The sequence below is a fragment of the Solea senegalensis genome, linkage group LG17, assembly GCF_019176455.1.
Source record: "Solea senegalensis isolate Sse05_10M linkage group LG17, IFAPA_SoseM_1, whole genome shotgun sequence".
Lineage (NCBI taxonomy): Eukaryota > Metazoa > Chordata > Actinopteri > Pleuronectiformes > Soleidae > Solea > Solea senegalensis.
In genome coordinates this window covers 14,218,736-14,246,090 of record NC_058037.1, presented here as the reverse complement: position 1 = coordinate 14,246,090, position 27,355 = coordinate 14,218,736, and the positions used below count along the sequence as shown (strand labels likewise).

Below are 27,355 nucleotides of genomic sequence, written 5' to 3'. Positions count from 1 at the left end.
TTCTCTTCTTTCTCTCTGCAGATGAGTGACCAGGAAAGCAGCACCTCAGCTTCTCAAACAGAGGGAGAAGTGGAGGATGAGCTGGAGGATGAGCTGGAGGAGGAAGGAATGAAAGATGAGAAACTGAGCCACACTGCAGCTCCCAGTCTGTCCGAGTTCTCCTCCACACTGCGCGCTGTCATACGCATCAAACAGAAGTACCAGGTCTTGAAGAAGCGGCGTATTGAGATGAACCAGGCACTGGGAGGAGCAGAATTCCTCACAGGAGCCCCAGCACGAACAAGCCCGAAAATCTTCACGTTTGACGGAGCTGCCCCTCTGTCTGCTGTTCCTCAGAAGAAAAAGAAGAGAAGGAAAAGGAGGGTGTTGTTTCCTAACAGAGCGCGGCACAGAGCCTCGCCAAAACAGGAACACAGCCGAGCAAAATACTGTCTTTACCTGCTCTTTTTCATCGTCTTTCTCCAGGTAAAGTATTTCAGCCTTTAATGTACAAACCCAGAACACTCTGTTTATTTTTAGATAGCTTTTTTTATTATTGTGTATTACATTGGATGCCTCTCTATTCACCAACGCATGAATAATCAGGAGAAGCCAGATGTAGTTGGTGTTTTACTGCATCTCCACCCACACCTGCAACTGTGAAGCTGAGTTGGAACTGAAGCGTGATGCATGCGTGAAATAAAAGTCCATTCAAGTTTATGCCATTTATTAAAGAAAATGATCACTGACAAACTCTAACAGATATCATACATAAAACTAAGATATATTACGGATATTTACAGTGTAAAACTCACCCTCATTGTCACGCCTGTGACTCAAAGGATATTCAACATGCTTTTGAACTATATTATAAAGATCTGTAAACCCAGTCAGCCATGGCAGATATTCCAAAGACAGAGACTTTTCTGCGTTCACTAGATCTACCGTCTACAGGAGAACAACAAAACAAAGAAATGATGCCCGAGATAACGGCAGAAGAGCTGAATAAAGCCTTTGCAGAAGTGAAGACCTCCAGCGTCTCGTTCATTCATTAATATTTGACCGTACCTCTCTGTCAGCATGTGTCAGCTCTGCCTCCAGCTATTTCTATTATTGTCTTATAACTCTTCACAGGCTATAAATATGCACTGAGCTATTACCATGGACATGTCCCGTCATGTCAGTGTTCACACAAAACACTGTGAAACACTTTCTTTGAACAAAATGATTGGACAACATGGTGCAAACTTTAATTTGTCTGAATAAAATCACACGTATCAACACACTGACCAAGTCACATGCTTTTATAGCCACAATTGAGTTTAATCATTTCTATGTGTGTCTGTTCTCGGTTATTCTAAAAGGTTTAGTGCTATGGTGTCTACAACTTGACATGGTCACCTCATTTAAAATGAGAATCTATTGATCATGTGATAATTCTTGGCTTCTAAGTAGCTTAATTGATTCACTTGTCTTGGAAGGTAATTGGATGTTACATTCAAATATTAACTGTACTGTGATGAAACACACCATGAGTGTAGTCAGACCAAGAGAGTAAATGAAGATAGTGAAGGAAGAGTTCCTTGAACCTGACTATTTTTAGTGTTTTGAAAACACAGAAATGCAGTATTTTATTGTCATTTCTGTATCATGTTTAGAACATTTTGTATTTAGCTCCCACTGAAGTCACATACTGTTGCTTTAATGAAAGCACGATGAAAGCAGATGTTTGACGAGTGGATAGATGACACTCTTAAACTTAGTGGGTCAGTTTCTGTCAGTTTGACCATTCAACAGAAGGACGGAGGTTCAGGCATCGTGTGGGAACATCAGAGGATCCATTCTTTCTGTTTCAGGGCCTCTCAAGTCCTTGAAGCTTTCAAACATGAACTCATGAACTTATGTCAGGAAGTCTGGGTCCAGACATTCTTCAGTGTTAATCATTCACTCATGAAAAATGCAGCAAGAGAATCTCAGATTGAGATTGAGATTACCCTTTCCCTCACTGTGGATTCCGTGCACTCTCCGGAGATTATACAAGGGAAGAAGGATAATCTTTGCAGAATTCAAAATGCCTCAAGCAACTTCTGTGGTTTCTCCTTTCAGACGATCTCGTTAAAATCTCTCTGTCTGTTTCCAGGTGTACAATGCGATCGAAAACCTTGATGACCATGTACTGAAGTACGACCTGGACGGTCTGGAGAAGACACTGAGGAGAGAAGTGTTTGGACAGCAGGGAGCAGTGGAGGGTCTGCTGTCCCACCTGAAGGACTACCTGTCCACCTACGTCCACAACAAGCCTCTAGTGGTGTCCCTGCATGGCCCCAGTGGTGTGGGCAAGAGCCACTTGGGACGACTCCTGGCTGGACACTTTCGCTCTGTGGTTGGTGAACCACTGGTGCTGCAGTACTACGTCCTCCACCACTGCCCCCAGGAGGCCGACACCCTGCACTGCGCCCGCAACCTCTCCACGCTCATCTCACAGGTCGTGAAACGTGCCGAGGAGGAGGAGAAGATCCCGCTTTTCATCTTCGACGAGGTGGAACACATGCATGAAGAGATCCTGGACACACTGTGGCAGCTCGTGGCCACCAAGCAGTCCAACGAGTACTTGAACGCCATCTACGTGTTTCTGAGCAACCTGGGTCAGGAACACATCACCAAACATATGCTACACAACTCGTCGAGTACGTCTATGACGATGACAGGATCCAGTCGTCATAGTAACCTCATAAAAGAGCTGACTCCAATGTTACGCAACTACCTGGAGAAGCTTCACCCACTGTGGACAGAGGCGACCATCTTACCTCTGGGCCTCCTGGAGAAAGATCACGTGATGGAGTGCTTCCTGGAGGAAATGACTCGAGAGGGTTTCTACCCGGATCATACCAACATAGAGCGCCTGGCAGGGGAGATTGAATATTACCAAGCTGTCGGGGGGCACAAATACTCCAAGACAGGCTGCAAGCAAGTGGTGGCAAAGGTCAACCTGCTGTGAGAAGCTCTGCAGGAAATGTTTGGATGCTTCACATTCTTTATGAAGAAAGAGTGCAAGAGTGAAGTGAGTGGAGTTAGGAAACTTGAATGACAATTCAGTGGGTAAAGAAGGCTTTGGTTGGGTCCATTCCACATGTTTGGCTTTGGTGGGTTTGCATTAGTTAAGTATCTGAAGTGTATGAAGCTGAATCAACGTTTTGATGGTTTTATAAAACATTCATTAAACATGGACACTGTCAAGTTTCCAGTGGGACTGTTTCTTCAGAGGAAAATGCTCTTTTACATGAGAGATATTGTATTGGATTGATTATTAGTTCCTAGTTCAGTCTTCCTGATCCCCTGAGTTAAATATACCTCGTTTGATCTCTGGTTGACTGGTACAAAATTTGGTTCAGGCAATTAACTGAACTTAAAGTAGAAGAAAGTAGGCAGGATTAACTAGGAAATGAGTTGATTGTTGAGTATAAGGTTTACGCTCTGTTAATGTCCAGGAACACGTTGTGAGAGATGTCAGACGAGGCAACTCTCCACCAGGCTTTAAAAAGAGCTCAAATAACACTTTAAAATGATAGATATTGTTGTGAAGTAGAAGTGAGATGCATAAAATACAAGTATCACAACTCAAGTAAATGTATTTAGTTTTTTTTAAGTTGTGTACAATTTGTGTTTGTTGCATCTTTGGGAACTTTTCTGGTATAAACACTGACTAAGACCAAAACCTGGTCCGAGTCATGCAGAACCTGGTTATGGTGTATTTCTATTAAGTTCACAAATGTACCTTACATACAGCGTCACACATACTTGCTTTGCTTCCCACAATGCTTCTGTTGTTATTATTAATACCACATAATATGTCATTTTAGTTTCTTTTATTGGCCCTTTTATTATATATATATATATATATATATATATATATATATATATATATATATATATATATATATATATATACACACACATAAACATATGCACATATATACATACATATGTATTTATGTGTATAAATATACACACATATATGTGCGTATGTATATATATACACATATATAAACTGAGTAAAATATAGCAGCTCACGTAAGACCACAGATATACAGTATGTGTGTGTATATATATATATACACACACACACATACATAAACATATATCTGCTATCTTACGTGAGCTGCTATATTTTACTCAGTTTTGCCTTTCACCCAAAATTCTCATCTGACATTCACATTAGAAAAGAAACCGTTTTAATACACATTTCTTACATTTTTTTTTATTATTAGAATTCCCTTAGATAACACTGGAAAAAAAATGAGGTACTGTGTCTAAGTGACAAACAACTATGATTCTCATAATCATGTGAACGGATTTAGATGAAAAAACAAAAGTAGGACAGACATGTGGGACAATGACGCTCTGAGACAGCACAGTCGTCTCTGTATGTTCAGCATGGACGGACACTGACTCCTGCCTGTGACCGTCACGCCAGGACAGATAGATGAAAACAATGTCGTAGAAATGCAGACTAACTACACAAACTACCTGAAGATTCCACTACATTGATTTCACCTAAAGGATTTATAGACTTGTAAGCAATGGAATTTTTTTTTAAAGGGGCCAGTGTATAAGATTTAGGGAGGATTTATAGGTAGAAATTGAATATAGTATCCACAGACGACCCCTTAAAATAATTATTGTCTTAGAATCAGCCTTTTTTTATGTACTTTCGGCATCTGTATTTCTACAACAGAGTCTATGTGTAAATCATAACACTAACACACAAACAAAAACGAGCTCTGGAGTGCATGAAACAATGTAAACATCTATCAACGAGAGCCTCATCACTACTTCACACTCTTGATAATCAAGTCCTTTCTCGTGTTCTACAGGTAACAGTTCCCTTTGGTTACAATCTGTCATTAGAAGTCACTAATTCTTACACACTGGACCTTTAAATGTCTCTCATTCTCTAACCAGCAGCAATTAAATATGTCAGTCCTGTGCTCATGAAACCTGATGAACAAACGATTATAGGGATTCACACGTCGCAACAAACTCCTCTGTTTTGTGTTTTCCAACCACGACGAAACCAGAAAACACACTTTTTTTGTTTTTTAACAAGCGTCCAAGCTCTGCAGCAACCTTTTCATCCTCACATGCTGTTTTTTGTTCCACTTCACTTTTTGACAGAAGGTTTAAATAAGTTACACATTTACACTAAAGACGACTTCATCTAAGGGAAATAAAAGGTGTTGCCTTCAATGACCATTACAATCAGTGACAATCTGCAAATAAAAACCACCAGTTGCTCTCTGGGCTCCACAACTATGGTGTTCATGGCGCTGGAACGCCACCATTACTGTCACACACGCTTGTGAAATGTGAAGAGGGGAAAACATGAGAGGAAGACAGGGACAGTGGTGTGTGTGTGTGTGTGTGTGTGTGAAAGGGCTGATGTGGTTTGGGCTGACAGACAGGTGAGAGTTCTCCCCTTTACGCCTCCAGCTCGAAGCCCATGCCCACTTTGTGTCCGCCCGCGTTGAAGTTCTTCCCGTCGATCAGGGCGGAGAGAGTGACCTTCACACCTGCAGAGACCAGAGACGGAGAATGTTCAGTGTTCACCATTTTAAAGCCTCTTCACACCTGTAGTCCACTGACACAGGTGTGCTCGCCATCATCTGCATCTGTGTCAGTGTGAACGGCAGACATCATAAATCATGATGGACCACAGGACACGTCCGAGAAATGAGGAACCACCCACATGGACACGCCTCGCCTCGACACGGTTTTGCTTGTTTTCCTTTACTATAGTACCTCCTCAACGTGGGCGGAGTCATCATAGCACGGCGGCATGGAAGTGCCGTGACTTGATTTTTCACATGACACATACACTAGTGACTAAATGTTGGTTTAACGTTTTAAAGTTTTCAGGATTTTTAAATCTTCACTGATCAGTTCGGTTTGATTCTTGTGTCTCGCTCATGACTCTTCCAGTGACGACACTCTCTGACCAATCAGTGGCCGGCAGTCTGACAGTGTCACATACAGCATTAGCTCAGCTCACTTGGAACCTCATCAGAGCAGGTGGAAAAAAAAAAGGTAGCGGGCCGTGCCGAGACTACGTAGTGGAAAAGAGCCATTAGTGCCTGGGACTGCTAAATTAAAAGGTCAATGAACACAAGTGTGAGTTGTTAGGTAGTTTAATCACACTGATGTGTGTACCGTTACATTGTTTTTCTTCTGAGTGACTGACTAATTTGTTATAAGATGCATTAAATACGCAGTGAAAAGATAAAAACCATGTAAATAAATAACACTACTCCTGTCAGCTGCCTGAGGTCTTTATCATGAGTTTCTGGTCTTCTTCTAAAGAACATGATGACGACATTTTGTTCCCATTTAGAGGAAAAATCAATAACGCACAGCACGTGATTGGACTCATCAGGTGTTTCAGTACGCCACAGAGAAGGGACGACATTTCAATCTAAAATATTGGACTGGTTATTTGTTAATGTTGTAAACTCCAGCACATGACAGCTAGTGAGCTAAGAGCTACAGCTAACAAGATGTATTCAAAGACACTGATAGATGTCCTCAGTCCTGTGGTGTCGACCACAGGGTGTTGAGCTTAAAGGAGCAGCTTTGTGACGCATTCAAGAAATAGATTTCATTTCTGATGCTACAGCACACTAACTAAACGCTTGCTGATGCTGCCACATTGTGGTAATTCATGTACCACATGCTGAAAAGACTTTGGCATAGTGAGATTTTATTATTATTGTTATTGTTGTTGTTAGTATAAATAATAATAATAATAATAATAACAACAATGATAATAATGCAATCAGTAATCAACTTATATTAGTTTTGTGTCTTTTTAGCTGTGAAAAGTCATTTAAACTGGTCACCTTTATTAGTCAAACAAATACTTAACTTCTAGGTCTAGGTTTCACAATTTCTGCGTACAGATTATGAGTGAAACAAAATGACAAAAAGCTGGCAGTGCATTTGATCAAAAGATTCAAAAGAAGAGCTATTAATGTTCATCTTGAAAAACGGTTCTTGTTGACAGGTCGTCAACGTGTTACAAACACCTCCTCTAGGAAATCACACTCAATAACTGCAATACCCTACAGGAAGTGTAGGGGGCAAGGAGGAGGGAGAGAACTTACCAGGTCGAAGGCTCTGGGTGTAGCCTACTCCGATCAGACTGGCGTTGTTCACTTTGGCCTACAGGTCAGAAAAGAACAGGATAAAACATTCTACAAATCAGCACAGTTATTTTTGGGAGAATTAGCTGCTGGAAACAAACTGCTGCCACACTCACAGACAGAGACACGTCTTTGTCCAGCTTGTATTTGGCAGCGATGCCAAAGCGAGTGTTGTTACTGCCGGCGGTCCAGGCCAGAGTGACAGCTGTCTCCAGCTCGTCATTCACCTTCTGGTAGATGGAGCCGCCAAACTCGGTTCCATCGTTACTAAGAGGGAAAAATAACACATCAGCGACGACCGTACACAAAACTACACTTCATTACGCCTCATTAACAACCAAGTCTTAAAAAATAAACAAACAAAAAAAACACGAGAAGGCATCTTCTTACATGTTGAACACAAATAGTAAAGTGAAGTAAAGTGAATAGACACTAAACACTGCTGTACTCACACGTTGGTGTGCAGCTGGAAGTCTCCAGCCCTGTATCCCAGGGCAAAGTTGTTCTGGGTCATTTTAGACTTGGCCGTGTCGAAGGCCATCTGGTAGCCAGCCACCCAGCCCTCATAGCTCAGCACGCCGTTGGCGTGGATGATGGGACCCTCAAAGTCCACATCGCAACCCAGGTTCATGTAGTCCCGCTTGTAGCCCGTCTTCAGCTTCCCACTTTTTTTACTGAAGAAATGCCACAGTGAGTCATTGTTAATCTCATCAATCATCAATATGATTTTCTGTTTGACACAATATCAGAAACTTAAGTTTCTACAGATACACGTTCACCACAGTCTTTACTTCCTCGGATGTTTATGATACTTGTGCCGATGCATTTACCACTGAGCTGTAACCAACATTCCAAAAACATCGTATTGCAACTGTGTGGAAGAAAACTGAGCACTCACATCCTGATCATGTTACTAATGTTTATTAAAGCACTTTAGTCCGTGGGCAACACACGTAACCCCGCGTTGCTCCTGATGTGAGTGAGTATAGAAAACACGCTGCACATACAGTAGATGCACTGTATGAACGTGTGTATGACTGTATGTGAGTAGTGTAAAGCAGCTTTGAGTGGACAGCAACATCACTGATCTGTTTTTCTATTCAGTGTCACTGTTTTTTTCTTCACTCCTGTGAAACCAGTGCTTTACTTCTGGTTAAAAGACGGACAGTGTCCGTCCAATCGGTCCAAACGATCCTTGTTAACAGCATGTACAATGTTTTTGTGTTTAGAGTTGATGTTGTTGTGTTTTCCCATTTGTGGTGGTGATTTGCACTTCCGGGCCACCGTAAATCAAACTTCCTATGTTGCTTTAATAAATAGAGTTTAAAAGAGAAGACAAACACCTAGCTACTACACCTATAACCCAACACATTCAGAGAAATTGGACAATAGTAGCTAAAGACATGCAGGAAGATCAGCTCAGGTTACTCATACGAGTGGTTTTAAATCAGAGCTAAATGGAAGCAAATCAAAAAGGCTGCAATTTAATCGTTCTATGTTGTACACCAATTTTTATAAATGCAATATGTAAAAGCCAAATCCTTCATAATGATTCACAGTGTCACAATCAACATTCACGGTAATAAATGTCTTACCCTGTGTTTGGCACAAAAGACGTGTCCAAGCCAACCTTCAGTCCTTGGGCCAGCTGTAAATAAAATCAACACTTGCTGTCAACAGTCAACACTCCAGTTCAAACTAAGACGATGCAAAAAGCAGAAGAAAAAAAACCATGTGTGAGCAGTGAACGTGTACCTGGTCCTCCACAGTCACTTCAGTAGCCAGTGTGTTGTCTGTGTTCCACTTCTGGCTGAGGCTCAGTCCCAGCTCCTTCATCTTGTACTTGGTCTCTAGGTTTCCTGAGGCTTTGCCTGTGTCTGTGTTACTGGAGCCAGACGTGTTGAACTCCTGAGAGCAGGATGAGCAGGACACAGATTTAATGCACCACACACGCGCACACACAGGAAACAATGACTAATAAACTGAAGTATGAAAACTAAAGAAAACTTATTTATTTAGTTATTTGTGAACTGTACAGGGCGGGAAAAACAAAGTGTGAGACAACCACAATATTCCTGAACATGAATCCATGCAAAACACCAGTACCACAAGACAGACAGATAAACTACTGAAAGTAGTTATGATACAACTTCAAATTTGCGACACAACGGTGAGACTGTAGATTACGACAAATGGATAATTGCTGTTCAGTTGTCAAGTGTCTATAATGCTATTAACATTGATTAATATGCTGGGTTATGAACTGCATATACTATATAATTGACAAATGAATACACTGCTCAGCTTGATAGAACAATGATGATGTGGGTTATTGCCAAAACAAATGTTGGCAGACAACCTAAATGACCAGGTTTTGACGGCCCATGTGGCCGTTAATATTTCAAAACTCCGTATGTACAGTATTCTTACACAGACACGTAACAAGAAACACGCAACACACACACACACACACAGAATTCTGGAAAACGAACTGTAAACTGAGGAGGCAAAAATCAAATTACTATAAAATAAATGAGAAATAAATAATCAATGCTGTTACAAACCCAGGATCAAGCCTGCTTTCTCCTTGTGTGTGTGTGTGTGAGTGTGAGATGGTTACAGGTGAGCATGTTTGAGCTGATTGGTCCTACACAGAAGGAATGTGAATAAGCTGCAGGACTTCCTCACACCACTCACAGCCAGACTGCCAGCAGACATTCTGTGCTTGGTTTTAATAAACCTTTAAAATGGTGGTTTCTTTGGAGTCTCATTATTCATGTTGCGCTCAGGTTTTCCCCGAGACCTGGTCCTAACAAATGCCCTGCTGAATTAACCGGAAATACATTATGCAGACACTGACTCCTTTAAACTTAGACTACTTTACACACTTATCTATTGCGTTAACTTTGAAATAAATAATGAAAATAAGGGACAAATGAAAACACGCGGCTCGGTCCAAATGTCACGATTCTCCGTTGATGTCCGTTTGCATCAGTGTTTTATTGAAGTGAAGTGTTTGTGTCTTTGTGACGACTTGCGATCCTCTTTGAGACGTCTTCTTTGGGCTGTTTTGATTCACTTTTGGAGCCAGAATCTGCGTTTGGCAGGCACGCCGCACACAGGAATAATGGTGGTGATTTCCCACAGCTTCAGCCCAGTCAGAGTGGATTTCCCCAAAATTCCTTATGAAGCTTTCACAAGCAGTTTTCAGAAATGCAACTCGATACCCACGTGTTTCATTTGTGACAGCCCTACTATTAGCAACGACTTCTTCTGCTGCTTGGTGAGCAGGTTATACTCCACCTACTGGTGGGGCCAAAGTTCAGTTCATGTGCTGTCCACACGCACCCAACACGCTCTTTCGACTGGTTCCAAAATCTGGGCACGGAAGTTTTTAGAAAACTGTGCTAAACATTGACTCACTGACCAGGCAGATTAATTAATAATGAAAAGTTTTCCCTCAACTAAAGATGAATTACAGATTATCTGAGCCATGAAAATCACCAGAAGCTGATGTGACAGAGAGTAGAATGAAATGTTCACCAAGGGCGAATGATCACATTCAGACAAATAAATGTGAATGGAAAAATAATGCGCAAATAAGGAGAGGGTGATGTAACAAAACAGGACAGACGACTGGAGGAAGTAGCTCTGACACAATCTTACCATCTACATTAGAGCATGAGCAGTCCAGTACAGAGGGAAGCAGCGTGTAGACAGAGAGGAGGTTAAAGGACAAGCATGTGGAGAGACAGACAGGCCACACACACACCTGTGGTCCTGTCAAGTTTCTCCAAAATACAGATTAAGCAGAAGCGCATCAAAGCAGCGGCAACAGTTTTTGCAGGAACTTTTTACTGCATATAGTTGTGGAGGGAGGTAAAGGTTAGAGACAGCAACAGGAAGGCAAAGACAGGGTAGAAGACAATGTAGCACCGACGAGCCATAGGCCGACAAGAAGATTTAGAAAATCTGGTGTCCTCACCACTCCACTTTGTGATTTTGTCTTGAGGTCCAGCTTCACGACACCAAAGCCTGGTGGATTTAAGAGACAGAATCATAACCGAGGCCAGGTAAAAAAATTACAAATCATATTCAAGCAGATTTAAAGCAGTCATTTGATATTTGCATGGAAAAGTACTCACTAAGAAAGCAAATAAGATGAGTCTACTGTCCATGTCCCAGTGTAAAAACACTAGCAGGGAATCGATTTAACAGTGTCCACCTCCTCTATATCATGATTCAGCTTATTAGTATTGAGAATGTTCCTATTGGTTGATTATATCATAGATCAAAACAACTTCAGCTGGCTGCTGGTTGGTAACCTTATCAAGCAACATTCTTTCTAAAATATTCAATTCTTTAAGCTTCAAGGACATAAATTCAGTGTCAAGTGAGGAACCGTGGAACAAGCACAGAGCTTCTAGACCAGTTTGGGTCTAGTTGCATCGGACTTTGACTCCCACTAACTTATCTGGCTGTGTTACCCAGATAAGTAGCACGACTTTGAGAAATTCAATTTAAAACAATTTTAGTCAGACTAATTATTTACATACACTAAGTATTTTTTCTACCATCTTGCAAACATGATTGTTTTATAAATGTATTTTTTAGCATTTTAAGACTTTTTTCAATAGGAAAGGAAAGAGGGTAGATATGCAGCAAAGGTCTTAACAGACCTGATGAGGTGCATAAACCTGGTCCTACTGAGAAACCTGATTTTAAGACAACTTCCTGTACTCACCATAGCCTTTGCTGAATATGTCCTTGGCAGCTTTGCCCAGGTCAGAGTATGAAGGAGGGACAGCCATTGTTCTACAGAGGATACAATGAGCAATTAAGATGACTTCAACCAAAGCAATGAACACGATGAATGAAGAGACATTAATGTCCATTATTTTTATGTAATTACATTTTTTTTCCTCCGTACGTCTCTGGTATATATATATAATATAACAACCAAAGCAGAAAATGTGACCTGATTCAGATATGAAACAGTAGAACACTGATGCATGAATGAACTGGAATGTGTGTGTGTGTGTGCGCGCGCGTGTGCACGTGTGGTTGCCAGCCTGCCTGTCTGGATTTGGAAATGCTGACTCAGCACTCAAATAATGATTTTAGTTGATTACAAGCTCTACACGGTCATTCTGGCCTGATAGGACTGAATGAAACTGCCCAAGATGACATGGATTTAAACCTGATGGGGACTGAACAGTTGCCAACAGGTAGACAGGTCTATGTCTGTCTATTTGCATTTGAATTCTTGAATTATGGCCATAAGTGTGTGTCACATAAGTCTGTTCATGTCAGTCTGATCAACACGTTTCCTTTTCTGCCATTATATGGATCAACCTGCTGTTTGATTGACTGAGATTAATTAATTATTAAAATAATTGCACCCCTATTTAAAACCACAATTAATTGTTTTCTTCCAAAGACAACAAAAACTATCTTTTAATGCGACATTTATCCTGATTTCAACCTTTTTTTTCATTATATGTTGAATTCATTGAGTCACATGTCTGATTTATGACTGAGCCATGCAGAGCATCAGCAGAATAGAACAAGATGTTCCTATAGAAGCAGCTGAGAAGTTCACCAATCCTCACAGATACATGTACGTTCCCTCATCCATCTTCTACCACTTTATCCTCCACATGAGGGGCGCAGCTGATATTAGCACAGAAGAACAACACTACACAATAGGCTGTGGTCAAGTCAAGAGATGACAAGGTTGAGAAAGTTAAGAAGGCAAAGGGCCCTACAGCCGGAGCTCTTAAGAATAATCTGCACTGTTATTACATGTTTGTCAGGTCAATATTAAACAACTGCAGCGTTTGTGACAGAATATATTCTGCAGGAACAAAGGACAACAGATGGATCAGCGACAGACGTGTGTGTGTGTGTGTGTGTGTGGGGAGGGGGTTGACCGTTAGCTAACTTCATCACTAGGCTAACAGCAAACACACACCCTCACAGCTAATTAGCCACAAGCTAATAAAGCTGCTGTGCATCAGTGAGTACAGTTAAGGAATTCTCCACTATCATCCACGGATCATTACATAATACACCGTCTGTCTACACGCTAGCCTTGAGGCTAACCTTGAAAAAATCGCTCAGTAGCGAACCTTCAACGTTAGCATGAGCGCTGTGTTTCACATTCACCAGCAGTGGTTACTCTTCTTACCGGCGCTAAGGTGTTCACACAGCGGGGAGAAGTCTGCAGCAGAGCCTGGAGCGAGCCTGGAGCGAGCCTGACCAGAGTGACAGGTGATGTTGCTCCGAGGGTGAGTTGACAACTAGCCTAAATCAGCTCTGTCTAACGGGCACGGGGCACGATGAAGGAGACACACGGCGCATGCGCGGAGCGAGTTCGAAGAGCAAACGAAGAGTTGATACAAAAACAAGATAGCAATCTCCCACCGCCTGACTAAAACCTCGGACGCTCTGTAATGCATTTGGGAAAGGGAGAGGAAAGGCATCGTCCATGTTGCTAATTCTTCCATTTTGACCTTTAAAGAAATGTACTTTACTTTTTAAAGCTGCTGTTTGTAACTTTTGGTGAGCTTTGCTGTCGTTGACCTGATTATTCAGCCTATGTTTTCTTCTCATGAACAGAAACATTACTTATCGGCTGTGTATCTCATCTGAAAATGGGTTCTGTCATGCAAAACTATCAGACTGAGGCGCCGTCCACACAGAAATGTACGAAGGAGTATTAGGGCCAGCCAAAAAAAAAAATCCGGCACAAGTGGAAAAAGCAGGCAAAAAAAATCCGGCACAAAAAAAAAATAAAAAATCAGGAAAAAAAATGAAAAAAAATCTGGCATTAGAAAAAAGTCAGGCATAAAAATAAATTTAGAAAATATCAAAGTACTATAGACAATGGCCATGGCTGCCTCTACAGATGCTTAATTAAGCAGTTCTTCAGAATCAGCTATAATAATAATAAGGAAATTCTCTCTCTTTTGGCTCAAAAACACGGTGTGGTGATAAGTATTAGGACACTGAAGAGACTGTGTCGGAAACTTGGTTTGTTCAGGAGGATAAACCATACAAACTTGGAGGAGGTGGCCGCATTCATACAAAATGAAATAGCTGGAACAGGGCAGATGCAGGGGTACCGATGGTTACCGATTGCCCGGAGTTTCATCTATGGATGCAGCACCGCAAATCAGCGGATTGAATCAGGGTGGAGAATCTTACATTTACAGTTTCACCACTTCAGAAAATCACCTTTGCACTCAGTTTGGTTTTTTTACGCCTGGCCTTTTTTTTCTTGTGCAGGATTTATTTATTTTTGCCTGACTTTTTTTTTTCTTGTGATAACAAGCGCTTTCCTACTGTCCTGTGATTGGCCAGGTACCTGGAAGTGACGTAATTAGCACGTCAGCTCTCAGATACACAGCTCCCCCTCTGGCATGATGAATTCGCTGCATCTCAGCAGCTATCACGAGAGTAGTTCTTCTTCTTCTGTGTTTGAATGTACACAACCGGATGTGCCGGCACCAGGAGGAGCTACAGGTGTGAGGTTTCCTGATGACATCATGAGCAAACGGAAGAGCCTTTCTGCTTTGCAGAACTCAGGAAAACAATAAAACCCTATTTTCTGAACTGTTTGTACTGAGACTTCAGGGTTTCATAAACGAGGTAATGACGCAGATACACACACAAAAGCAGCGTTAATTGGAGCTTCCGGTCTATGTTGCCTTTAAAGTTACAGCTACAAAGTACATTGTAAATCGTGCCCTAAGTTAACTAAAGAGTAATACTTGGCTTCTAAAATGCAATAAAAAAGACAAGGTTTGTTAATTACTTGCCTCCACAGAACAAGTGTTGCATTTAAGAAGTGTTTTTAACGACGACTGAGCAGGAGGCAGAAACTCACCGGTCCACCTTAAATGTTTACGACAAACATGGCGCTTCTCGTGTTCGAGTTGGAGGGGGAGCACACGCTGCCCCTCCCTGAGAGAACACTGACTCGACGTTATCAGCCTCCGTGAGTGTGTGTGTGTATGTATGTATGTGTGTGTGTGTGCGTGCGCGCGCGTGTGCCTGTTTGTGTGATTATGCAAGTGTGTGTGCGTGTGTGTGCGCGCGCTGAGGTGATTACTTCACTGTCAAAAGTACAGTGACATTTACCAACAACACCTCAGCAGCGAGAGTCCAATGATCAGCGGCGGTTCACGTCTGCGTCGCATCGGCTGCTCTCGGAAGGACTGAAGGAACCAGGCGCTGCAGGCTCTGTGCTGCTCCTCTGTGCTCCTCCTCTGTGCTCCTCCTCTGTGCTGCTCCTCTGTGCTGCTCCTCCGTGCTCCTCTGCACCGACTTCACCACGAACAGTGTATCTACAAAAGTTAGTGTATCGCAGTCATGCCTGTACCGCCGGTCTTCGTGAGTCCGTTTCACAGACCTCATTGTTTGGCTGCTGCTGCTGCTCCAGCGGGGGGGAAAGTCAAACTCACTCACCCCGGCAAAGCGATTCTTGCAGGTAAGAAAGTTTGTGAGGAACTGCTGTTGACACGTCTGATCTGTCCGTGCAGATGTGATCGGTGTTCCACTGCAGTGCAAGGTTTCTGCACATGTTTCAATAACTTTTATTTGTATTTAGGTTTTAAAAAGCAGTGCTATCTTTGAAGTGGTCTTGTCTTGTCTTTGAAGTGGTTTGAACATTTCAAATTTGACATGTCAAAAATATTGATTTTCTATGCTGTAGGAAAGGACATTTCAAGACTATATGGGTACTAGGGGGTCCAAAGTCCCAGGGGGTCCGTTTAATTATGTTGTGCCAGTTCACACTTTTAAATAGTCAGTTCAAAGTTTATACAAATAAAATAATTTTGTTTCCTTAATAAATGGACACTCCTTTTTAGTGGAACCTCCTTCAGACTCCTGATTCGTTCCACGTTTAGTGTCCACAGAGAGTCCCCACACTCTCCATTAAAACTAAAATGATTCTCCACTTCATGCTGGTGTGAACCTTTAGAGCTGCAAGTTTACATTCAAAGTCACTGCATTGATGTGAGTGGATGCACCACTGGCCAGGTCTGGGGGTGTGTATGGGTGTGAATAGTATTATATATTATAACATATTAGATATTATTTGTCGTCTATGACCGTGTGCCTCCGGCTGGACGACATGGAGCATATTTTCTGTTGTTACCAAATGTAGGGTGTCTGTATACATTCACACAGGCCCTATGTGCAACATGGGTGACATTTACATCACATGGACCTCTGTCCATCACTCAGATCTCTCAAATGCAGATGTTAAACTCACTTTTTCAGTTCATAAAAATATAAATGTGTACAATTCATGACGTTTATTGAAAGCATTCATTCACTGGCATTCATTCACAGTACTGGCAGTACTGTATGCTGTATAAAATATGCATATATATATGTATATGTATGTATGTATATATATGTACAGCGTTAACTGCCGCTGATCATTGGATCATTGGACATATATACCGTATATACATAATATGTATATGTATGTGTATATATACATATATATATATATATATATATATATATATATATTAGGTCATAAGGTCAAGATTTGATTTAGTTAGATTTTAGATGGATCTGCCATGATAAGACTTGTCTAGTTTAGTCTTGGATCATTGACTTTATGTCAGTTTTGTAATTCCCATTTCAATTGTCTACATGGTGTCATCGATATAATGTACCACACTAAGGCCTCTTTGTCAAATTGTGACAAAGTAACCAGACGGTAACCAGTCAATTGTAAACTAAGTAAGTAACCAACTCAGCTCTGTGTTGCTCTGAAGGTCCAGCAATCTGTTGTTAAGGTCACTAAATCTGACCTCTGACCTCTAGTAACATGATCATACATGGAAGGAAACACCTTTGTAGTAAGATGTGACCTTCTTGGCCTTCATTTGGTAGCGTGGTTCCAGTACATTAATTAAATGTTTAAATCCAGTGAAGTTCCAAGGTCACATTTCTGATGCTAGTTATCACTTTAACGTGAGTTGAACTTTTGCTCCAAATGAGGATGGAAGAGTTGTTTTTGTAGTTCTGTCCATGTGCTTGTGATGCGTGTGGACTAGACGTCCTGTGCTTTGCTACATGCTGTAACTACGTTCAACTCTGAACCACTGAAAGGGCATTAACATGATACCAGATGTAGCTGGGCTGCAGGAGCTGCACTGACTCTCATGTGTCCTGCAACGTTTAGACTTTAGCACAGAGCTTCTTTTTTTTTTCCAAAGAAACTTGGTTAAAATGATCCTGTCTCATTCGTCAATGAGTGACAGACGACTCAACTTCACATCCAGAGCTCAGTGTGCACAATAGTTGTGCAATCACAGCTGATAACACTGCAACACAGTTAGGATGTAAGGAGGAGCCGACAGCCTCACACTAACGGAATTTGTTTTTGTACGTTACAACGTTTCAAAGCTCTAAGTTTACACACATCACTGTCAGCAGTAAGCATTCTTACCGCGGGGGCTCAGGGGCCATGCGGTCATGAGGCACAATGACAAAGCTTATTGCTCTGTCGGTGCCTGCACACGGGTTCACCTGCACCTCTGTTACAAAAGGTTTGTGACTGGTTTAGTTCAGGACTGTTTTTGAAGTGTTCATCTCCTGCAGAACAAGAACAATGCTCCAATCCTCCAACGCTAATTATTAAAATATTATTGGCCAGATTATTCTGCCAATTTATCGTCAAGTTAGAGAGACAAAAAAAAACTTCAGGCCCACGAGTTCAAATAAGTGGGTCAAACAACCTCCCAACTCAGGAAGTGGGACCGTCTTTGAGGCACGTGGCCACCAACATGATAAGATGATGTGCAGAATGTTGAGTCTTTCCTTCACTGGAAAGTCTTGAAATGCTGATTTCTCATACTTGACCTGTGCGACTATTGTCTAAGGTTAAAACTATCCAAAAAAAAATAATGAGTCATTTATCAATGTGGATCATAAACTGCTCTGTCTTCATTCAATTTCAAAATATCTGTGAAGGTGCCCCTACATGTTGGACTTGATAAACTGGTTCTGTATCCTTTTCCAGCTTGAATACGTGGACATAATGCAGGTACTGCATGAAGGCATGTTTGCAGAGTCAGTGTGAACTCTTTCTGACGTGGGTTTGATTTGTGGCTACAGCAGCTACAGATGGAAGAGCCGGCCTGTAATTAAACGGATGTCTGGGTGTGTCATAACTTTGAAAAACAAAAAAAAAGCAGTTGTGTTTGTACATGCATGACCAGGATGACATGCATGTTCCAGTGCAGGCTGAAACAATGGCAGACGGAATGTTCTGCATGTTATTTTGTGAGTGAACTAGAAAAAGTGCATGTTCAACATTGTGGTGTGTGTGTTTTTTAAGCCGCCGCTGCTGCTGCTGCTGCTGCATAAATGTGTGTTTTTTACACATTTTCAGCCAGGGTCATTGAATGCAGCACACGGCTGAACAGTCTTTGACAACTTTCTTCGCTGTTAAAGTCGCTGGACGGTTTCTGTGCTGTGACCTCTGTGGTCGTCTCACACACTGGGATCCAGTCACTGGCTCACTGCTGCTGTGTTGTTATGGGGTGATGTGGTGAAGGCTGCACACACCCCCTTTGACTCAAATCAGAGTGGGAGTAACTGTGGGCAGTCACACTGAGGTCAGCTGAGCCAATCAGCAGACAGTGTGTGTTTGCTGTGTGAGGCAGATGTGTGAGAGGGCAGGGTTTTTAAGGTGGAGCTGAGCTGCTCGTCACAGCGTGCTCCAGCTGATTTCAATGCACAGTTTTACTGTGTGTGTGGATTTAATTCTGACCTCTTTGGGACCTTTTCTGTCATAATCGTTGACCTTGTCAGGACCAGTAGTCCTCATGGAGACCAAAACCTCATTTCTGAGGAGCAACTTATGTTTATTACTAAGATTTGAATTGTGGTTTAATTGTGGGTTAGGATCAGGCAGTAACTGCTTATGTTTAAGGTTCTGGATAAGTTCTGGATAAGGCTTTGATTAGGCTGTCAGTGCAGGATCCTAAAAAGAACAGCTGGGCAAACCTGTGCTTATATCACATATTTTAAATACTGATTTATCAACAAATATGAAACCTGAACATGAAAGATTTTATAATCAATCAAAACTAAACAAAAATCCTATTATTTTTTATTTATTTATTTTTAATTTTTATTAAAAAACGCGATATCCGTATCGGCCAATATTGGCTTTAAAATGTTTAATCAGATATTGTCAAATACACACAGATCCCCCAGTTTGACTAATGCCTCACAGACGTCTATGTTTGCACTCTCTCCAACTGTTATTTTTTTACACAGATTTATTTTGTACAAAAATAATCTACATCTGCTGTGACACGAGTATTTAAAATATTATGTTAATCTCACTACGGTATCGGTTATTGTCCTTATATACTGGATGTTACATGCCTAGAATACGCTACATGGGCTTTTTATGATGTTGATTAGTAATCCAAGAGATTGTATTAAGAAAGAAAATTTAAAAAACATTTTATCTTTTTATCTTGGGTTGCAAGTAATGGTTGTTTTTAGAACTGATGAATCAATTATTAATCGATTACTAAATTAATCGTCAACTACAGTATTTTGATAATCAATTCATGGGTTTGAAGCTTTTTTCATGATTAAAACAAGATGTCTGATTGTTCCAGCTTGTTAATTTTCTTCATTTCTTTGCTGCATATCACAAAGAAATCATTACAACTGAATCATTTAAAAACCACATTATTTCCAGGTTTGACGAACACTGATCAGCAAACGATTACTCGAGAAAATAATCGATCAATTAATCGATTATGAAAATAATTGTTAGTTGTATAATAAATAAAGTTTTTTGTTTTTTTAAATCTACGCAATTATTGATACTCTAAATTGTTGGAAATGAATTAGTATTTCACTAATAATCGATTATTGATTCATTATCAGTGTATAATTTAACTTAATCTGACTGCATTTAAAGCAGAATATTAGCTGTGGGTGAGAGTGGATATTAATCAAAGACATAAAGCATATCATGTCACAATAAGCTTTCATTTTTCAACAATCACTAACATGTTGTTATTTACACATTTGTTGTTTTCGGTGTGTTGATGCAGATTTGACATGAATGCCTCTCTGGTGTGCGGTTAATCCTAATTTTCTTGGCTCTTTGTGGAATTAAATCTGTTTTAAAATAAAGTCTTTTTGTCTTTTTGTTTTTTCCTTGTTTCAGGTGGGATTGCAGGGGGCATAGAGATCTGCATCACCTTCCCCACAGAGTACGTGAAAACACAGCTGCAGCTCGACGAGAAGGCAAATCCTCCCAAGTACAGAGGCATCGGTGAGTTCACGCTTAACAGACGCCATCATTGCCTGTGTTTTCTGTCTTTTTACCATGTTTATGAACTGTTGTGACATTCATGACCTCTGACCCTGGGATTGCACAAGTTGTGATGCGTTTGTTGACCTTTTCAGGTCATTAAACCACACGTTATCAAGTGAATGGATCACTAAATAAAGTGGGGACCTTGTTTTAAAGAACATGATATTGTCAGAAATAGGCTGCAACTGTTATCATAATCGATTCATCTATCCATTATTTTCCTGGGGCCTGTTGCACGAAACTAGGATAAGGGATTAAGCCGGGCTATGTTACTTATGCTGGCAGAATTTAGCCTCAAATCGGTTGCAAATGAGCAATGGCGCCTAAATTACCATGGGCGATTTATTCTTTGTGGTTTACCTGGTCACAACAAGATCTGTTAATCCTGCTGCTCAATCCGTCCAGTCAGATGCTAATCTGATCAGTCAGATGTTAATCTGATCCCTCAACTGTTAATCTGATCAATCAGTTTTTAATCTGATCAGAAACAAACATGATCAAACATGATGAACATATTCATGATCTTATTGGAGTTTTATTAACCTGCATGAAAATGTTACAGTGATGACATGTGGTTCAATGGGGGGGGTGAGGGCTACAGGCAGTCCTTCTGTGGAGGTGAGTGGAGAAGGTGAGCGGTTGGAAGGTGTGAAGTGCTGCTTTTCAAACCTGCTGAAGAAGTTGTGGTAGAGGGTTTGTTGTCTCAGGGTGAGGGAAGGACTCCTGTCGTGCTGCAGGGTTGTTGTCTGAGAAGCTTCTGTTTAGCTTCTCCCTGTAGCTTAAACACACATTTTAAACTTCTAACTTATTTATGCTGTGCATGCACGATATGCAGAACATAGTTATTCATTAATAATTAGCCAAATTGTCCCCATTTCCTTTTTTTAAAGGCTTCGTGTGTTTGCAGAAGCTCAGGAGTCGTTCATGAGTAGAGGACATGATTGTTTTGCCTTTGTAACTTCGTCTCTTACCTCTTTAACATCTCTCCTCTCCCTTTATCACCAGGGGACTGTGTGAAGCAGACGGTGAACAGTCATGGCGTGAGGGGCCTGTACCGAGGTCTGAGCTCGCTGGTGTATGGCTCCATACCTAAAGCAGCTGTGAGGTATAGTGTTAATAACTTACTTCCTGTACCACCATGACTATGTCAGTGTAATAGAGAACAAGATGGTAAAGGTAAATAACTGGAGGAAGTCATTTAAATGACATTTAAATTACAATTACGGCATTACATGCAGCTGCGTCGCACCCGGTCACTTCAATTTAGAATTAAATTAAAATGAAGCTATTTTAATGCAACATTAACAGCCTACATGTTGATTCCGGTTCAGGTCTGAACCTGTCGTTTTAGGTTTACATGTTAATAATATCAAGTTAAATTAAACGATGGAGTCATTTATCAACCTTTAATAAGTGACACCACACATTGCAGATCCTTTGTAAAAACATCTGCTGTTCAGTTTTTGTACAGTTTTTGTATTTATTTGTTCATTTCTGCAGATTTGGAATGTTTGAGTTCCTCAGTAATAAGATGCGCGATGAGAACGGTGTACTGGACAGCAAGCGAGGATTCCTCTGTGGTCTCGGAGCTGGAGTTGCAGAAGCTGTGTTTGTCGTCTGTCCCATGGAAACAGTTAAGGTACAAATCCGGTCCCTTCTCAGTATAATCTGCAACACTGTTGACTGGGGACGTAACGGTACGTTGAAATGTGGACATCACCAGTAACAAAGACGAGTGCAAAATCTGTGCAGATGCAGAAACCTCTGGCATTTAAGAATGAAGATAAATGTCATCTGTTATATTTAACAAATGATGACAAGCTGTGAGACTAACTGAATGTTGACAGTATTTTTTTACGTGCTGCTCTATAATTGATCTTTATGTTTTTATGATACTTTCATTCATTCATTCATTTTATTTGTCATAGGTGCAGCAATATTGAAAATGATTTAGTAATAATTCTGACACTGTCATGTTTACTGTTGAGTGTGTTTAGTCATTTAAACTCACTGCAGTCCCTCTGTTCACAGAACACTGTCATGGTTTCAACTCTTTGACAATGAATTGGGAAATGAAATGAAACAGTGACTGTGTCTCTCTAGGTGAAATTCATCCATGACCAGACATCAGCAAACCCAAAGTACAAGGGGTTTTTCCATGGGGTGAGAGAGATTATCCGAACCCAAGGTGAGGAAGAAGTCTTTCTCTTCTGTCTGAGCAGAAAGTTGTTTACATTCAACTGATTTCATTGGTGATCTGAATTCAGATTCAGAATTGTTTTGTTTTTTTTACACAAAGGTTGAGATGGTTTGATCAAGTGCAGAGGACAGATGGTGATTATATTTATTAGGAAGACCACAGAGAAGGTTATTGTGAAGGAGGAGATGAGGACAGTTGGTGTAACAGAAGAGCACACAATGATCCGCTGTGGCCAGAGAGAAGCCACAAGAAGAAGAAGTGGATGGTTGAGACCAGGGGCTACATTGTGTCATAGCAGTGTCACTGTGGGAAACACTGTTGTCAGAACCTCAGTGTTCTCTGTCAAACCAAAGTTCAGTGGCCCACGTGAGCAGAAGTAACCGAGATGTTGAATCTTCCAGTTTCTCCTGGAATTCAGGAGGCGCCCAAATTGCCACCAAGCAGTTTGTGTCTGCTGGAGATCGCTGCATGTTCTTCATTTCCACCGTTTCTTCCTTCTTCCTCTAGTCTGTAGCTTACGTTGGCATGTCCATGTAATTAAACTGCCGCCTGCTGTTCTTAACGTCTTTCTACCACATAATGATTCTGCATGAAGAACAGAAATAACGTCAGAAAAGAAGTTAAAGTCATCACATCCTTTCACTGCACCTGGGAAGTTCCTTCATTCAAGTAGAACTGTAATTACAAAGACTTAAATGAAAAGAATAATGTGTGTGTGCAGGTCTGAAGGGGACTTATCAAGGCCTTACAGCCACTGTACTGAAGCAAGGCTCCAACCAGGCCATCCGCTTCTACGTCATGACTTCCCTGAGGAACTGGTACAAAGGTGAGTCAGTGAACACAACTCTTCCTCGTCCGTGAAATCAACTCTAACTAAAACTCAGACAATGCAATCTATGAAGAGTGTTCTTTTATTTTTCTGTCCTAAGGTGATGACCCCAACAAAGCCATTAACCCTTTGATAACTGGATTGTTTGGAGCTGTTGCCGGTGCTGCCAGTGTGTTTGGAAACACTCCTCTGGACGTCATTAAAACCAGGATGCAGGTTGGTTAAAGGACATGTTCCCCTGCTGCAGTCTCATGAGTGAGGATGTGACGCCATGAAAATGTCACAACCCGTCACACATATATGGTAACTGTTAGAACCAGACCAAACCTGATCACAGCATGAATGTGGAGACTCAAGTAAAACTGTCTCAGGTGGGAGGATCAGGCCTCTTATCTGGAACCTCCTGTGCAGGACCAATCAGCTCCCAGGATCCACCAGGACACTCCCACACATGTCACTCAAACACGCAGACACTTACCCACAAGGAAAAGAAACCATGACCCCGGGGTGGTAACATTAACCTTCACCCTCACTCATTCACTGTGGTTTACCGCGTCATCACCGGTAACCGTATCTCTACTCATGAGTCAAGGTGCTAACGTGTGTGTATGTTCTTGTATGAGTATCTTTGTGAGGACCAGAAAACGGATAAATCGTTTGAGGACATTTTGGATAGTCCTCACAATCTGTCCCCCAAAAAGGGCTTTTTGAGGGTTAGGACCTGGTTTTAAGGTTTAGGTTAGGGATAGGCACTTAGTTGTGATGATTAAGGTTAGCGTAAGGGGCTAGGGAATGCATTATGTCAATGAATGTCTACACAAACTACACAAACGTGTGTGTGTTATTCAACAGGGTCTTGAAGCTCACAAGTACAAAAGCACACTGGACTGTGCCGTCAAGATCATGAAGTACGAGGGACCAATGGCGTAAGTTCATATGAATGAGATATGTGTCAGCTGTGTGTGTGTGTGTGTGTGTGTGTGTAGTTTACAGTTATGTCTCCGATCAGAGAGCTCAGTGATACTACTGTCAGAGCGACTCACACTTCCAGTGATTATCAGTGAACGATGTCGTGACACACAGGCAGTTTTCATAAAACCTCTGTTTTATTGATGGTTCTGTCGCTCAGCTTCTTAAAATGAAACCTTCCGCCCAACGATCCCTCGTCTCTCTGCATCTTCAGCTACCAGTGGGATAAACATGAATGAATGAAGTATCTCCATCTGTAAAACTTAAATATGTGTCCACTAGAGGGCAGACTAGGTATACTTATCCCTGACTGACAGTGTTGTTTCTAGATTTAGTCTTAGTTTTAGCCTTTGGATTAAAATGCTTATTAGTTTTAGTCATTTCTATATGTGATAGTTTTAGTTTAAAGTCTTTTTATAGTCTCAAATTAATTTAAGTATAAGTATTGGAGATTGTTGTTGGGCAGAAACCTTTTATCTCCATATTTCAACTTTTCAATGTCTTGTCATGTTTTAGTCATCAAAGATCCATGTTTATCTTGTCACCGTCTCGTTATCAACGCTGCTGACTGAAACTAGGTCTTCCTTCCGTCCGTCGTCTGTTCAAGCAGCCGAAATATAATTAAATTAAATTTAAAGGCACAATCTCACATGGGCAAAATGCAAATACTTAGTGTAAGATGCGTCTCAGTGACTTTTGAAGCGGTTTCCCATTCATTATCTGTCTCGGTTTATTCAATTTCAGGTTCTACAAAGGTACCGTTCCTCGGCTCGGGAGGGTGTGTTTGGACGTGGCCATCGTCTTCATTATCTACGAGGAAGTGGTGAAGTTCCTGAACATAGTTTGGAAGACAGACTGACGTGTGTGTCCTGGTGTCAGGGCAGTTCCATCCACATCACAAATCCAGGTCAAGTCCCTAAAAATCATCTCCTGCAGCACTGCTCCTACGTTCTCGCGTCTACCTCCACATGAATTTCAGAAAGAACAAAAGGGATTGATATGGTCTTGATTTTATTTATAACAGTTCCAGACTGCAGAGACTGCTCACACTTTGCTGTGTTTTTGTCTTAAATTCCAGAAAGGGGGGACGTTCAGTTCTTAAGAGCTCAGGGAAAGTGATGGGGCATTTATTTACATCTGCTTGACGAGAGAAATGGCGAAAAAGAAGTGAGTCTCCTACAGCTCTTGGAATTCACCTGTATTAGATTTGATTAAAAAAACGATTGGGTTGGGTGCTTGTGATAGAGAAATGATAAAAATGAGAGATTTGACCAGATTTTGAATGTTTTAGCGCCCACAAATATATAGATGATGTTTTCCTGTTTTAGAAGACCATTTAAAACCATCCTGTATGTTCAGCTAGAAGCTGATGGAATAACAACACTTGTACTTTTAAGTGCAGCAACAGTTTTTAAAAACTAAATGCCTTAAATCATGAATGTCACATTTAAACCATTGTAGCATCCATAAATAACCAGGTTTTTGTTTGCTTACATGTTAAGCTTTTTTAGAAATGCACATTTAGTCGGAGGTCTTGTGAAGAACTTGAAGTTGCAGAAGTGTTTTAATCGACCAATGGTATAAATAGTGCCTATGTATTATATGATTCATTTTGAGATCTTTTGAGATCAAGAATGATGAAATGTACTTAGTCAATAGATATTTTTTTGATTTTAATCAACACACTCAGTTGCACAAACTGCACTGATGCCAAATGTTGGAACTGTTCTTATTTTCTGAATTCACTGTAACTTTTACTGTGGATATTTGCTTCTAATTTTAAATTGCCTTTAATGCATAGAGATGAATGTTTGATAGTGCCTTCCATGTGGAGTAAGACAACGTTTATTGAAGATTTTATGTATTGCCTTTAACTTAACTGAGAGGCCAATGTGTCAACTGCTGCTCAGAAACGTAACGCCGTGTTAAAGACTGGAGTTTGTAGCTTTTGTCAACCTGGCATGTTTACATGCAGTGCAAGTATGGTTGTTTTTTCTCATGCACAATGTTTACCTTGAGTTGCCTTTTTACAACTTCACGTCAAACTGGCCTTGTAGACATGTAGAGATGAGAAATGTCACATCGATAAACCCAGTATTGTGCCTTCAGTCTTACTGAATCATCTGTACGATAAGAAATAAACATCAAATCAGACTGTTGTCGTGTTCATTTCATCACATGTAGAAAGTAAGTTAAGAACATGCAGTCGTACAAATGCTATTTCCTGAAAGGTTGGGACACGTTCTCAAAATACAATAAAAACTCCAATCTGCAGTTTGTTGAATTACTTGAACCTTTATTCAACAGATACAAGCGGACACAGGATAGTGTTTCTTTTTACACTGACAAACTATTTGTATTTTGCAAATGTATAGATCAAAATAGAATGTGACAGTTTCTCTCGCTCCACCATGTTGTTCAGGGAGTTCTCAGGACGCTCACAATCTGACCTTCTGACCTTTGGGTGTTTATTTTACAGTGAGTTGTTTGGACGGTGCATCAGGGCTGTTATCTCTGTATTTGTAATGTAACTGTAACTGTAAGAAGGTGCCACACACACACATGATTCACATCAGCTAATTAGAGTGAACAGAAAACCTTTTAAAGGTACATTCCACCCAAAATATCACTGTCTTAGATACGTTTTGTTTTAAAAGGGTAATTCCACAAAAATGCTACTTTGTCAAAGTACTGGACATTTTAAAGGTTCATTCCACCTGAAAATGACTTAGTGTGCTGATATTTTAAAGAGTAATTTCACAAAATACTACTTTGTCGAAGTACTCAACATTTTAAATGCATAT

The 27,355-nt window shown here is 40.8% G+C and overlaps 3 protein-coding genes across 4 annotated transcripts; 2 read left to right on the top strand and 1 right to left on the bottom strand.

Moving 5' to 3' along the window:
• LOC122783737 (torsin-4A-like) lies at positions 1 to 3,219 on the top strand. Its single transcript, XM_044048555.1, has 2 exons — positions 1 to 465; positions 2,120 to 3,219. Exons 1-2 carry the CDS (start codon positions 22 to 24, stop codon positions 2,975 to 2,977), a joined length of 1,302 nt encoding a protein of 433 aa, XP_043904490.1. The 5' UTR covers positions 1 to 21; the 3' UTR covers positions 2,978 to 3,219.
• Positions 3,220 to 4,117: 898 nt separating this feature from the next.
• On the bottom strand, positions 4,118 to 13,532 carry LOC122784259 (voltage-dependent anion-selective channel protein 2-like). Of its 2 annotated transcripts, XM_044049443.1 has the most exons (10): positions 13,366 to 13,532; positions 11,920 to 11,990; positions 11,161 to 11,210; positions 10,842 to 10,844; positions 8,931 to 9,083; positions 8,771 to 8,823; positions 7,628 to 7,849; positions 7,292 to 7,442; positions 7,137 to 7,194; positions 4,118 to 5,549 (listed from the first exon to the last, which is right to left on the bottom strand). In XM_044049443.1, exons 2-10 carry the CDS (start codon positions 11,984 to 11,986, stop codon positions 5,458 to 5,460), a joined length of 849 nt encoding a protein of 282 aa, XP_043905378.1. In that variant the 5' UTR covers positions 11,987 to 11,990; positions 13,366 to 13,532; the 3' UTR covers positions 4,118 to 5,457. The 2 variants fall into 2 exon arrangements, with proteins under 2 accessions (XP_043905378.1, XP_043905379.1); XM_044049444.1 differs by lacking the exon at positions 10,842 to 10,844.
• A 1,692-nt stretch (positions 13,533 to 15,224) lies between these two features.
• Positions 15,225 to 26,705, top strand: LOC122784317 (tricarboxylate transport protein B, mitochondrial-like). Its single transcript, XM_044049530.1, has 9 exons — positions 15,225 to 15,669; positions 20,404 to 20,511; positions 21,559 to 21,658; positions 22,054 to 22,192; positions 22,657 to 22,741; positions 23,475 to 23,579; positions 23,683 to 23,798; positions 24,435 to 24,508; positions 25,296 to 26,705. Exons 1-9 carry the CDS (start codon positions 15,552 to 15,554, stop codon positions 25,408 to 25,410), a joined length of 960 nt encoding a protein of 319 aa, XP_043905465.1. The 5' UTR covers positions 15,225 to 15,551; the 3' UTR covers positions 25,411 to 26,705.
• The last annotated feature ends 650 nt before the right edge of the window (positions 26,706 to 27,355 follow it).